The sequence below is a fragment of the Colius striatus genome, chromosome 10, assembly GCF_028858725.1.
Source record: "Colius striatus isolate bColStr4 chromosome 10, bColStr4.1.hap1, whole genome shotgun sequence".
Lineage (NCBI taxonomy): Eukaryota > Metazoa > Chordata > Aves > Coliiformes > Coliidae > Colius > Colius striatus.
In genome coordinates, this window is record NC_084768.1 from 31,161,443 (window position 1) to 31,175,549 (window position 14,107).

Here is a 14,107-nt window from a genome sequence, read left to right on the forward strand (position 1 = left end):
GCCGCCGCAGCGGCCAATCGCTGCCGGCCCCCGGCTTCCCAGCCAATAGCAATTCGGCGGCCGGAGGGGGCGGGGCCAGCGAATCAGGCGGCCGGGAGCGGGCGGTTGCTAGGCGGGCGGGCGCTAGGGGGCGGTTGCCAGGGAGGCCTCGGCCTGCTCGAGGAGCCGCGGGAGGGGAAGCCGGGCCAGGCCGCCCCCGCGTCCCCCACACCCGCCAGGCCAGAGGGCAGCGGCACGGCCTGGCGGAGGGGCTCCCGGTGCCGCCCCCGCGGGAGAGGCCGGCTCTGGACACCTAACGGTTTTCGGGCGCTGAGTGGTGACACAATAGGCGTGTGCCAACTGAACCGGGTAATGGCTCTGCGTGGAAGTGAAGCCGAAGGAGAATTGGATACTACGCAAATGTCTGGCAGCAAATACGGCCCGGCGCCGCCAGGCCCAGCCCTCAGCAGGGAGCTGTGCAAGCTACAAATGTGGAACAGTGTCCCCGCGGCTGTGGTGGGCTGTCGTTGAACCGTGGCCGTTGGTGGTGCAACGCACGAGCTGACAGTGGAGCTTTTGCACCAAATGCTTTCAAGGGAGAGCAACGCTTTTTCTGTAGTGCCCAGTGACAGGACTGGGGGTAACGGATATGAGCTGGGACACAAGAAGTTGCACTTGAACAGAGGAAAAAACTCCTTTGCTTTTCAGGTGAGGGAGCCCTGGCACAGGCTGCCCAGGGAGCGTGTGGAGTCTCCTTCTCTGGAGGTTTCCAAACCCACCTGGACACGTTCCTGTGAGATCTGATAGAGGGGAACCTGCTTTAGCAGAGGGTTGAACTGGATGATCTGTAGAGGTCCCTTCCAGCCCCTACCATTCTGTGAGTCTATGACTCAAGGCTGAATTGCTTGGCAGAGTCTGCTTGGGGATAACCTGCCTGCCCTTGGCTGGGGCTGGCTGTGGTTTTCACAGATCATGTTGTGCTAAATGCTTTTTAAATGTGTAAGTGCAAATAGGCAGCTTTGAAAGCAAATGCAACCCACCCAAAAGATCCTTGCAAACCACCTTGCTCAGTCCCTCATGCCTAAATAAAACCTTAATTTCACCCTGTGTTTCCTGATAAGCATTTCCTTTGCTGTCAGGCTACAGGCAAGCAGCAGCCCTGAAAGCCTTGCCAAAACACCACACTAACACAGATTTCTTTTTTCTGTGGTCTGCTCTCTCTTTGACCTGTTCATACTCCAAATTGACAGGTATATGGCCCAGAACCCCAAAGTGGATTAAAATTACAGCTGGCACAAAACACAGCCTCCCACAGATGGAGATACCAACGCAGACAACTGTCAGGTAACGGTTTTGAGATGAACTCTGCATGCTTGGCAGCTGCACATGCTAGCCATTAGTCAAGAAAAAACAACTTTCTAGTATCAGGAGACAACGAGTCAGTCTTTTTGTGATGACGAGTGGTAAATTGTTGCTGTGAGCAGAAATGTGTAGGCAGGAAAGCTTGTTATCCTGGCTTGAGATTATTCAAACTGGCAAAAGGGCAATGATCTTTTGATTGGAGGGATCAGAATTATTCCTGCTCTCAGAAATGAACCAGGTCAGAACAGGCAAAAAAGGAGAGAACCAATGTCACTCAACTGGGAAACATGAAAAACAAAAATGGCAACATTGCTGTGACAGGAAATGCCAGGACTGTGGGGGAAGGAGTTGCCAAGCTACTGCACATAGTAAACTCAGATTTGTTCAGTGGTGCAGCTGTTTCTTTTCCTTATTTAACAACTAATTTGCTCTTGGAAAAACAACATTTAAAGGAATGGAAGTCCAAAGGACCAGTGCTCGGTCAGGATGTTATTTGGATGATCTTTAAAGGACCCTTCCAACCCAAAACCATTCTATGATCTGATGACTTAGCATCAGTAGGAGGCAAAGTCTAGGCAGGGCCTACACAGCTCTCTTGCTACAAAAGAAAAAAAGAAAAGAGAGCAACTCAGTGCCCAGGAGTTCACCTTTGACTAGTTGCCATTTAGCTGCTGTCCCACCTGCCAGCCGCTGCCCTTTACAAAGGTGCTTATCTGAGGCTGCATTAAGGCTACTTGGTACAAAGAAAGAGTAGAAAATGCTCACTGGTAAAAAAAACACCCAAACCAAGTGTGCAGTAAGTGCTGAGCTCCATTGCTCAGTGCTGGGCTGTCAGAGCCTCCGAAGGAGAGATGCCACACGCCACCTTACAGCACCGAGGACCATTCCCTTCAGAGCTGGAGCGCAGAGCTGAAGCTGGGTGGGCAGCAGAGGCAGGGAGAAGTCTCAAACTGATGCCAAAGAAGATGTGGCAAAAAAAAGCCAGCTAGGATGGATCCTTTCTGGGCTGGGAAAGCAGTGCAGCACAGGCACGGTGTTGCCAGGCCCTGGGAGGAGGCAGCACGGCTCTGCCTGCAGCACGGCACAGGGCATGACGCTGGCTCTGAGGGCGGATGGGGTTGCCCTCCCCATCTGTCCACTGTAGTCTTTGCTTTTTCCTTTGTTCCACTTTTATTTTGTGAGATCTGCAGACATAAAGGGAAACAAATGTTAAAAGAATAAGTGCTTTTAAAGTGGTAGAACGCCATCCCCTTTGGAGCAGTGCTAGCTTTGTGTGCAGAGGCCACGGGTAGCAGCTGCCTTTGCTGCTCTCTGACCTGTCTGTCCTCTGGGGACCTGTCCCTTTGCCAAGGCAGCATGTCCTCATGCTTTGCAGGCCTCCTTGGCCCCCTCTGTGCACACCAAGCCTTTCTTGGGCTTGTGAGGCCAGCACGAGGCTTCAGCCATGTAGCTTCACCTCTGCAATTTAAGTACCTAACACAGTCTGCCAGCCTTGCTGCAGAAGCCTGGGCTCGGTCATCTTATTCCCAGCACAGACTGTGCAAAGACACTTGTTCTCTCTCTCTCTCATGTTCTTGTTTCACTCAGCCTGTAGGTAAGCTCGCTGACCACCTGAAAAGGTCTCTGTGCCTTACACGTGGCAGGCAGAGAAGCAGAGCCCACACAGGCGGTTAGTTGAGAGTGTTCCCTCATGTTTTCCCCGTGTCAGCTGTAAAGGGTTTGGGCTAAGAACACGACACCAGATGGGGAGTGAAGCCCCAAGTGTTTTCAGACAAGGAGAAAGAAGGTGCATGTGCTTATGCATAGGGGTACAGGTGTTCTGGCAACTGCTGTTTTTGTTGAGGGTAAATCACTGCATTCCAAGCCACGCATGGACTAGAAGTTGGTGCTGTGCATGTGGCAGTGCCTGGCGAGTGCTGAGTGGCACATCCACATGGTGAAAGCCCTGTCACCAGCTGTAATGTCATGGCACAGCCTAACTTTTGTTGCTGCAGCACAGGCAGGTGCTTGCTGCCCACTCCCCAGCTGGCCTGCTTCCTAAAGCACAGTGCTTAGTCAGCACAGCCTCCTTCCTCCTCAGACACAGAAGCAGGTGCACACTTGGCTGTGTAGCTCTGCTATCCCAAGCCCCAGCAGCAGTGCAAAGTGTCCTGATGGTAGCGGCACTGGCATGTGTGTGAGCACACATCAGCACATGCCTGCTGCCTTGCAAGGGCAGGAACTTGCTTTGCCCTCTGACTGGCATCCTTGAATGGGGCTGCCCAACAGCAGAGCCAGGGAAAGGCTCCGCCAACAAGTCACCCTAGGGGTGAAGCATGGGGGTAGGAACCAGTTGGGCAAGGAGGAAATGCTATTTTGCATCTGACACCTACTCAGGCACTGGTCTGGCCTGGCAAGAAACACAGCGTGTGGCTGAGCTCCAGCAAAGTCAGCAAGGAGTCAGCAAGAAGGTGCCCATAGTCACGTCAGGGAAAAGCTCATCAATCCATCTGCCGCACGCTCCCACCCACCTGGGAATCCCATTCTACACACACATGCTGGCCAGGGCAGATTTGGCTTCTTCAAGGACAGACAAACCACAGGGCCCATGTCATTCTGCCCCCTGTGCTGGCCCTTCCCTTGCATGCTTTGGTTTGCAGGTGCTGCTCTCTCCAGCAGCTGGAACTGAGCGGGGCTTTGCAGCTCCCAAGCAGGCAGGGCCAGGGCCACATAGAATGGGCACAGCCACACACCTCAGTGAGGTTTCACACCTGAACATGCCCAGGTGCTGCTCTGCAGCTAGGGGCCAGGTAATGGCTTTACTGCTGAGCAATAACTTTGCATACACAAAGTTATGTGCTCAGTTCTGCAGAATAACGTTACTGCAGCGTCCCAGGGCTGGCAGCCTCATCCAGGACTGATGCTGCCACCAAACCCACTGCTACTGACCCCTCTCTTTTCCTACAAGCCCACGAGCAAAGTCCAGCTGGTCCTGCAGCCAGCATACTGGCAGGGAAGGGGATCCGTGTGAAAATGCATCCAGAAAAGCTCAGCATCCCCCCAGGGCTGTATCTTGCCACATCCTGGGGTCCTCTGAGCATTAGCAACTAGCAACAGAGCAGGTGGGGAAAGCAGGTCTCAGGCCCCAGCCACCTCAGGACAGCTTGTGCAGAGCATGGCCTGGGCAGAAGGTGGCTACTGGCTTCCTCCTGCTGGGAATGATCCGTCCTTTGGGAAGTGGAGGGGACCTGGATAGGGGCCACGGCTACAAAGATGGACTTGGCAGGAGCCACTCCTGAAGGTGCCAAGGGCTAAGGACTCTCCGTGCACCTTGGAACGGCTGCCAGCGGGCAGGAGGTGAGCAGACAGATGCACAAAGGGGGTTGTCACGGTGGGTCTCTGGGCTCCCTGCCAGTACAGAGTCCCCGTGGGAAGCGTGGGGCACTCATGGCTGGGATGAGCACATGGGATGGGACTTCTCTGGGAAGAGTCTCCAGGGGGCTCCGTGGCCTCTGCTTATTGCTGAAGAAAGAGACAGCAAAGCCAGCTTGTATGAAACCCGATTATTCAAATTTATTAACATCAAGAATTATGCAATGATGCTGTAGATTTCTTTTTTTTTTTATTAACAAATAGAAAACAGACTGTATACAACAGTGACCCCTACAGCACTATGCATCCACAAGGTAAAAATGAATGTGTCCTCCAACATTACCAACCCTGGATCGCTGATTTCAACGTAGCTTGGATTCTTAACATTCGGAATACATGTGATAATACAATTAGATACCCTTCCACCACCTTTATTCATAACTCAATGCACTCGAAAGAGGGCTGCTCACTCCCTGTCTTTAGTGCAAGCGTGATATAATAAGGAGTATTAATATATAGTACCATTAAATTAAGTCCAGTAGTCTTGCCACATTGGTTCATCAGAACGTCCTGAAGTAGCGGAAAGTACAATATTCTAGTGACTTTTAACATTTGCAGGATAGCAGAAATTATAGATACACCCAACCTCTGAAGCCATGTGTAGTCCCCTCCCCTTCCCTGCAGTACCCTGCTTTCCAAGGACAGCTGGGCTTGTGCTCCTTCCCTTTGCAAATGCTCTGTCACGCTGGTGTCACTGGTGAGGGGTGACAGGACTGGTGTCACTGCTGAGAGGTGACAGAGCGGTGCTCACACGCAGGGACCGCGGGACTAACCAAAAGGGCTGTGTCTTAACTCCTTCCATCCCCTCCCTGGGGAAGTGTGGGACTCACTCGCTTCTCCTGCCCTCTTCCCCAGTGAGACACGCAAAAAGAGGCTCCAAAGCCCAGAGCCTGGGATTTTGGGTCTCTCACAAACAAGGCGATGACAACTCACGTCATACCGGGATCTGCCAGTACACACAGTCACTGGGTTGGCTTAACACGGGTCGTAACAAGACTGAACGGTTTCCAGCTGACAACGGGACTGCTTCTTCAGCAACCCCACATGCCCTCCCAAACCCAACCTACTCAGGAAATAATGGGAGGAGGGGAAAGGCTAAAAAAATAATTGGTAGCTTAAGTCCAGTTCCATGAAATTTCATATTCTACAGAGGATTAAAAAGCAGCCTATGGGGAATGGAGCCGGGCAGGAACCACAAGCCAGCTGCTGCAAATTACCAAGGAAGCTGCACTAAAATGGGCAGAACCAGCAGTGACTGGGCTGAAATAAACACACAGGGCAGTAAAAAAAATGTAAAAGCAAAAGGAAATTAAAAAACCAAAACCCAACTCCCGAAGGTCTGGAGGGTCCAGTTCTGCCGGGGCAAAACATTAAGACTTGCAAAAACATACAAAATAAAGAGAGAGGAGATTATAAAAACCACTAGTAACTATTTTACATGTTTAAAAAAAAAAAAAGATCCCATTCCACCCACCTAAAGCCTCACTGTGAAATGCAGTCGCGTGAGAGAGGGCGAGAGATGCACATGAGCAGAAATTCAGCCAGAGACTGGAAATGCTTTTGGAGTCGGATTCCCTCGTTTGGCGCTGGGGCGAAGTTCCTAAATGCCGTGGTCAAAACCGGTTGGCTTGGAGGTCTGCTGCCTGGGCAGCACCTCCAGCTGTACAGAAGGACTGAGGAACGGGTGGCTCTGGCTCAGAGGGACCCGTCTCCACTCCTAGACATCCCCACCGCGACTGGAGGAAAGCACTAGTTACGTTGCATAGTGGTCAAAGCTGCCGAGATACTCCAGTGCCGCTCTGTAGCACAGCTGGTACTGGTCCTGCGAGGCAGCAAGGGGGGGAAAAGCGTGAGGATTTGACATCCAGGGCCATCGGCTCCCCTCCCTTCTCCCACCGATCCCCCACCGCCCCAGGGAGCGGGGGACACTCACCTCTGTCTGCACCATGGCTGGCCGCTGCGTCCGCAAGGTCTTCACTGTCTGGAACATGTCTACCACCCCCTCGTAGCGCATCCTCTCCAGCACAATGCTGAGCGTGATGAAGACGCCCGTACGGCCGACCCCAGCGCTGCGTGGAGGGGGACAGAGGGGTCAGAGCCCTGCCAGCCCTGCGAGGCTCTGCAATGCTCCCAGGGGCAGCCCCAGGGCATAGAGCACAGGGACCTGCTCGGTGGGGCCAGGAGAGGCCACCAGGACGTTGCTGGCTGTACGTGCCCCTTTCAGCCCCAACAGTTCTGCCTTGCCTCTGGACCAAGCTGCTGTGGCACCATGCCTGGCCCAAGACTCTTTATAGAGCTACAAATTAGTGCTATCAAGGCACTGAGTTCATCTGGTCACCTGGCAGAAAGATGCTGCCACCTCCTTGTCCCCTGCCTGCCTCTTGCCAGTGGTATGCAAGAGGGGCACCAAGTGCAGGGAGCTGGCAGCTGCCATGGTAAGGGAGGCAGGGGACGTCTCCACAGGCTGAGGAAAGCGAGAGGTGATGCTGATCTGTCCCCACTCACCTGCAATGCACCGTGATGGGCCCATCCTGTCCAAACTGCTCCTTGGTCTTGTGCACCTGCCCAATGAAGTCGATGAAGCCCTCTCCTGTCTTTGGCACTCCCTGCTCAGGCCAGTCTGTGAACTGGAACTGGCGGATGGTCCGTGACTGGCCATCCTGTGGGTACAGAGGTGACAGGTATGAACCACGGGTGAGGGTGCACTGGCCATGGGGGACCCCAGGCAGAGCATTTGGGGGCTGTCTCTGCTCTTCCATGTTCACCCCAGAGTGGCTGAGCTGAGCTTAGCAGGGCTTTGGGCCCCTCCAGGGTCAGTGCCCTGGTCCTGTCTGGGGGCCAGCCACACACCAGGACCACATTTACTGTCACACAGCGGTCCTGTGCCTGGTCACATGCTGCACAGACAGACTCCAAATGCAGGGGAGCTTGTGTTAAATGCCTGCCCAAACACACAGTACAGACAAGCCTGAGTCTGATGTTGATAAGGATCCCTGAGCTGCTCACCAGCGCTGACAAAAGCTGGCAGGGAAGGAACTTGTGGTGAGAGGAGCAGCAGCCCTTCCCTCCTGCACAGCAAGGCAGCATCTTGCTTTCCATTTGCCCCAGAAGCTGCTCACACTCCCTTTGACAGCCTGGGCAGGGCAGAGGGGTGGCAGAGGCACAGGAGGCAGGGGAGCTGGGGGTGGGCAGGGGAGCCGAGGAGCTGGCGGCTGCACTCACCCTGGCATCCGTCACCTTGAACTCCCGGAGGATGTACTGTGGCATGTTGTACTCTGCCATGGGGTCCACCACGAAGTACTGGTAGCGGGCAGAGCGCTCGGCGGGCCAGTACTGATGGCACTTCTCCTGTGGGTGAGGAGCACAGCGAGACATCAGCGCTGACCACGCTGCCGCTCCTCCCTCCCGCTCCCCGGGACCACGTGTGGCTGTGGGGCCAGGGGCTCGGCCACGGGCCACGCCAGCGGGAGGCTGACCCGGAGCTGCTGCTGCTGGGCACAGGCTGGGTGAGCCCGGAGGCCGTGCCCACAGGCAGCAGCCGCACAGCCCCTCCTTCCCCTGCAGCGCTCTCACCCGGCCCATCTCGCGCAGCTTCGTCAACATCACCACGATGGTGGAGTTGTGTTCCCAGAGCATCCGCCAGAAATCCTCCGTGGTCTCGGCCAGCGGGCCCTGTGTGGCGATGTAGGCCTTCTGCTGCCTGCGACAAACAGAACGCTGCTCAGCCCACTCTGCTCCTGCAGGTGGGAGCTGGTGCTCCCTGGGGCTGGAGGCTGCTCAGCCCACTCTGCTCCTGCAGGTGGGAGCTGGTGCTCCCTGAGGCTGGAGGCTGCTCAGCCCCCAGTGTTCCTGCAGGTGGGCAGCTGGTGCTCCCTGGGGCTGGAGGCAGGGGCCCCGTGCAGCAGGGCTCATAACGCAGCTCTCTAGGGCTAGGCATAGACTTGGCGGGAGAGATGAGTCTGCCCAGCACGTGTCTTCTGAGTGCTTCCCAGAGGTGCAGGACCCAGAAAGGCTGCTGGTCTTTGCTAGGGTGACAATGTACCCAGCCCAGCCCCTCCCTGCTGTGTGGCTCCCTCAGTGAGCGGGCCAGGCTGACAGCACCCACCTGGGCTGGGAGGAGGGGATGTGCTTGGTGACCACCCCAGTAACACCCCCAGGTTCCTGCACTTGTACTCCCACTATCCCTTCCACTGCATAGGCAGACACAGAGCAAGTGAACTGGCTCAGCTGGATCATGCACACCAACTAATAGCAACTAAGGCAGTGTGGAAACCACAAATACTACTTTCCCAACTTTTCTTAAGCTTCAAAATTTGCCCACTGTGAACCAAAACCTCTCTCAACATGTCCCACGTAAAGAGCAGAACACGACCTGCTCCTACCCTGAAGAAAGCAGCCTCAGTGCTCTGGGCTCTGAGACACGGTGCCCATCACCACTATGGGGCGCCGGAGCCCGCGGGACAGGCAGCATCCTCCCATCCTCCCTCCTTCCTCCCTTCCCTCTCTCTCTCTCCCTCCCATCCAGCACCTCATCTCCCTGCTGGTGCTAAAAATTAATGAACGTGCTGCAGGACAGCTGTAATGTGCAGGATGAATACAGGGGCTGCTTCAAGGTGGATTTACAAGACACCATAAAAAGCAGGGAGTGGGGGTGTGGAACGAAACAAAAGAGCTAATAAAGATGCAGCATCAGTGATGTCTGCAGGACCCTGGGACAACTGATCTCTAGATAATGCCGAGAAGATTGCTCAGTTCAAAGGAAAGGACTGGGAGTGATAACAGCACTCTTCAGGGATGGGAGAGGTAGCACATGAAAAGGTACCACCTGCTGTGCTGGCACCCTGCAGCATCACCAAGAGGCAAACCCAGCTCTTCATCAGCTCTGGAGCCTGGAGCCAGTGGCTGCAGCCTGCCTGGACACTGGACTGCCAGGTGGGCAGGCAGCCGTGTTAATGATGGTGCTGGATGGCTCAGAGCCACAGAGGCAGGAAAGAGCAGAGGCTGCTCCATGCTCCAGCCCTTTCGTCCTTCCCCATTGCTCTGTTCCATGCTGGCTCGCCGGGGTTTTCCTGTGCTGGGATGTTCCCAGGGTTGCTCCCTTTCTGCTCCCTGGCCACTCTTGCCCCCGTGTAGTCCCTGGGAACACTTCCTGGGTTCAGCTGCTGGAGTAGGGATGGAGGCACAGTGCCACTGGCTGCACCGTCTGTTCCCTCTGGCAGTGCCTGTAACTCCTGGGAGGTCACCAGCCCATCAGAGGGGTTTGGCCAAAACCAAGCTGAAGGGGGCCTGTGCCACATCTGTGCTGAGTGACACTACTGTGATGGTGCAGAGACAGATGACAGGAACGAGCCTTGTATGTGTTGGGATTTGGTCTGGATTACTGTCTGAGAATTGGCTGGGAAAGAGATGTGGCCACTGGGCAGTTTCCCTGCAAACTCCTCTCCTGGCACTCAGCATCTGAGAATGTGATGCCAGCAGTTAGATGCAGAAACCACAAGTATTACTGCACCACTAGATCTCAATTTGTGCTTTCTAAAAAGTATCCTGGGGAGCAGAACCTGGTGATGGGCTCCCCAGTGCTCAGCACCAGCCCTGCCTGAGGATCCACAGGCTGCCTCAAAAATCAAGACCAGGGTGATGAGTCCTGCTGGGCTGCTGCCAGCATCGGCCATGCAATGCAAGCACACTTCTGCCTCTAATTGCTGCAGCCAGGGAGAGGTGCAGGCCTGTGTTAGATGCTGCAGATACAAACCATGTGCCAAGGGAAGCCTACCATAAGATCCTATAAACCTCTGCAGGAGGCAGCACAGCCTCCCACCCCAGCCACGTGGGCATCCCACCCCAGCCTGGCAGCGCTCAGCCCTCACATACGGCACCTGCACGCACCGCAGCATCTGGGAACATGGAAACAGATAAAATGCAGCAAAGTGCTGCCCAGCCCAGCTTCCCAGGGACAGCTGGCTCAGCACCCATGGAGGCCCTTACCTGTACCCATCTATGAAGCTGGCGTTGATGTAGTCGGAGCCCTCGACGCCCCGGATGGGCTGCAGGCAGACTCTGGTCAGCTCGTACGGCATGATGTTGACCAGGCGATTCTTGAACTTGTTGCATGGGAGGTTGGCACTGATGAAACGTGAGGTATGTGCTTTAGAGTTGGCCAGCAGCTGAAAGAGGAGGAGATGTGTTAGGGCACTGCAGGGGATGTAGCAGGCATGAGTCCCTCTGGGCACACAACCACGCTTCCTCCCCTGGCCGAGGGGCAGCCGCTGGTGACCAGGCCTTTCTGGACCAGGCAAAGGGTTCTGCCCGCCCTGTTCCAAGGAGGCTGTACCCAGCTGTGCTGTCTTACAGCACTCAGTCTGGTTTGCAGCGCTGCAGTGGCCCCTCTGCCCTGGCACTGCCCACTGAGGCCTTGCAGGGGCAGAGCTGCCCTGACTCACTGGCACAGCCCCAAAGCCTCACAGCGAGGGGTGGACACCCACAGCTTCTCTCTGACCCACGAAGGGCCCTGTGTACCTCGCTGAACCAGAGATACACACTTGGCAGCATCAGGGAAGGAAAGCTTCTCATCTTCCAACAATGTCTTGCTATTTACTTCTCACCTCAGAAGAACCCAAGAAAAATGTGACAATTGTGACAGTTTTAGGTAAAGAAAATCTATTTTGGGCTATGTAAGACATTTTATGGTTCTCTTTGAGCCCTGTAAACTGGAGTCATGGTAAATGTGTTACTTAGATCTGTTGGCAGAGACATTCCAACAGAAATCCCTCTTTTTCAATTTCCTTTTAGTTTCTTTTCTTTCCCTTCCCCACCTCTAACATCTCCAGAGCCACCCTTCTTGCTGTGGGTGGCAGTGGGTCTCTGGCAGAGGCTCCCTGCAGAAGGACAGGCTTGCTCTGTGGGGAGTGATGCAGTTATGTGAGGCTCTCCCATATCCTGCTCCCCAGGGCTGCCACACAATGGGTACTGCCAGGGCACAGAATGGGGCAAATTTTGTAACTGTTGTAGAGACATGTGGAGAAAGAGCTGATGTTTGTCTTAGAGTTGCTAAAGCTGAGCCTAATTCTGTGGCTCTCTTGAGGGGCTTCTCAGGTTAGGTGTTACCATGAGGTACTAACACAGCATGTTCTACTGTCCTGAGCCCAGGACACCAGCACCTCTGGTGACCACAGCACAGAGCTGCCTAGCTATTCCCAGTTTATGCAGAAAGTTTTGCCTCTCCTGCTCCTTTGTCATTTGCAGGGAATCCCCAGGGTGAAGCTGTATTGCTGCAGTTCATTTCACAGCCTGCACGGTCTGCTGCCTCCCTGCATAAGCTATATTCCCCTGCATGAGTTCACTGGACTAATACACCTCATCTGAGAATATGAGTGCTTACTAGAGCTCACTTCCATCCCCAATGCTGGAAGAAATAATCTGCAGTAGGGATTCACAGATACAGGGAGCAAAATGTGGGCTTGGCTTCTTAAAAGCAGTGTACCTTGAAACACCGCCTTCACCAATTCTCAGCACTGAGGCTTGGTGTTGAGATGGTTAAAAGATAACAGAGCTCAGCATTGAAGAAATGAGACTATAAACGTCTCACATATTTAAATTGGAGCCGTTTCCAGACAAGTTGTTCACAGTAACATCAATTATCACTAACATGATCTGCATCTGATTTCAGATGCAGCTCCTGCCGCACAGTGAACCTAGAGCAGAACGTGCTGCTGAGAACCGCCATCCATCTGCCTTTTATATCCTCCCCAGAAGCTGCCAATCCAGGGGGGACCACAGCCAACAGAAGCTTTACAATTCAAATGTTTTTTAAATCACTGCCTACCTGGTTTAGAAACACACAAAAGAATAACTGTAATGATCCCCTTTCCCAAGCCGTGGATGCGTGGCTCGGTGGGGACGCAGCCAGGCCGCTGGGGAAGCGGGGTGCAGGGGCTCTGGCACCAACCTTGAACTCCAGCTCCATTGCTGTAACGCTCTCGCCCGGTGGCACCTGGGTCAGCTTCTGGATGTGAGCAAAGAGGTTGCGTGCGGGCACCTCGGTATTGCCACACGTGGCTGCCTCCAGCAAGGCCTCGTGGATGAAGATGTACTGGTCCTCCGTCTGCACCATGTAGTTGCGCTGCGAGCGCATGCACGTCACGTGGCCGTAGATGTCCACGGTCTTCTCGTGCTTCATCCGCTCCAGCATGGCGTCAATGACAATGAAGCACCCGGTCCGGCCCACGCCGGCGCTGTGGAGACCAAGCACAGGGCCCGAGGCTTAGGAGCGTGCAAAAGGGGTGTTAAAGGCTGCTCCCCACACTGAGGGCGGCAGGAGGAACGAGGGAGAGAGGCAGAGGAGGGCGTGGGAAGGCCCCTCGGCTCTGCCGCTGTCCCACTCCCGCTGACAGCGTGGAAGGGACGTGGTGCCAGGGCCGGTCCCTGCGGTGCTCGGCAGCGTCTCCGCAAAGGAAGCACAAAGGTGCTTAACAGGCAGCACAGTGACAGCACACGTGTGCACAGCGTGAAGTCTAGGCTGGGCCCTGGCACCAGTGAAGCACATAATTCAAGCCTGCTTGTCTTCCAACCTGGGTCACTGTCTCCTAACCCATAAAATGAGGACAGCCAGCCCTAGAGGGCAAAGCAGAGAGGTGAGGTGAGGCACTTCTATGCCAAGCCCTTTGTTCAAGCACCAGATGCCACCCCATGTCTGTTGGAGGGCAACAGCAAACCCTGAGAGCACCCTGAAAACAACAGACGTGCTGTCTTGACATGTAAACACAGGCAGAGATACAGAGCTAGACATTTCCTCATTTATGGTGCAAGTCAGATCCTTAACAGGGCTTTAATACAGCTTGTTTGTGTGTTAATTATACCCCACTCCCATCTGAAACAGAGCATGAAAGAGCATTAAACACCGCTGGTAAGGCGTACGCTGGAACAGCAATGATGGAGTGGTTTGTTCAGTAATAGTCCCCACTTGGCTGGTACAGATAAATCTTGCCTGGATAAGATGCTGAGCCTTAGTGGACTAATATTTTGCTTAAAGAGCTGCCTTTGTATCCTGGGGAGGAGTTCTACGGGTGGATGTTTACAGAGGTCACTGCAAGTGTGCCTGTCGATGATGTGCCTCTGAAAGGCGCCTCCTGCTTACGCTGGGCACAGACCGTCCCTGCATAATGCTTGCAGTTCTGCAGAAAAGCCTTTCTCTGAGGCTCTCAGTAAAACAATCAGATTAAACCCAGCAGTGCTGTTTAATCTGACAGAGCAGTAACAGTACAAATGTCACCCCTGCGTGGCTGCTGCTGGTTGCTGTCCTGCACCCAGCCCAAGCATGGGCTGCAGGTTACGCTGCCCTGGAACCTTCCCTTCGGAA

General features: G+C 54.5%; 1 protein-coding gene and 1 long non-coding RNA gene across 4 annotated transcripts in view; one reads left to right on the forward strand and one right to left on the reverse strand.

Moving 5' to 3' along the window:
- The first annotated feature begins 143 nt into the window (after nucleotides 1-143).
- On the forward strand, nucleotides 144-12,620 carry LOC133626298 (uncharacterized). Its single transcript, XR_009819392.1, has 3 exons — nucleotides 144-687; nucleotides 1,230-1,323; nucleotides 12,419-12,620. It is a non-coding gene; the product is annotated as an uncharacterized LOC133626298 (long non-coding RNA).
- Nucleotides 4,930-14,107, reverse strand: part of PTPRF (protein tyrosine phosphatase receptor type F) — a 390,398-nt gene continuing 381,220 nt past the window's right edge. For all 3 annotated transcript variants that reach the window (XM_062004246.1, XM_062004247.1, XM_062004245.1), the window contains 7 exons: nucleotides 12,698-12,983; nucleotides 10,738-10,916; nucleotides 8,326-8,452; nucleotides 7,975-8,100; nucleotides 7,258-7,412; nucleotides 6,686-6,821; nucleotides 4,930-6,574 (listed from right to left, as the gene is read on the reverse strand). In XM_062004246.1, coding sequence (XP_061860230.1) covers nucleotides 6,506-6,574; nucleotides 6,686-6,821; nucleotides 7,258-7,412; nucleotides 7,975-8,100; nucleotides 8,326-8,452; nucleotides 10,738-10,916; nucleotides 12,698-12,983 — 1,078 coding nt within the window. In that variant the 3' untranslated portion in view covers nucleotides 4,930-6,505. The remainder of the gene's footprint in view (nucleotides 6,575-6,685; nucleotides 6,822-7,257; nucleotides 7,413-7,974; nucleotides 8,101-8,325; nucleotides 8,453-10,737; nucleotides 10,917-12,697; nucleotides 12,984-14,107) is intronic.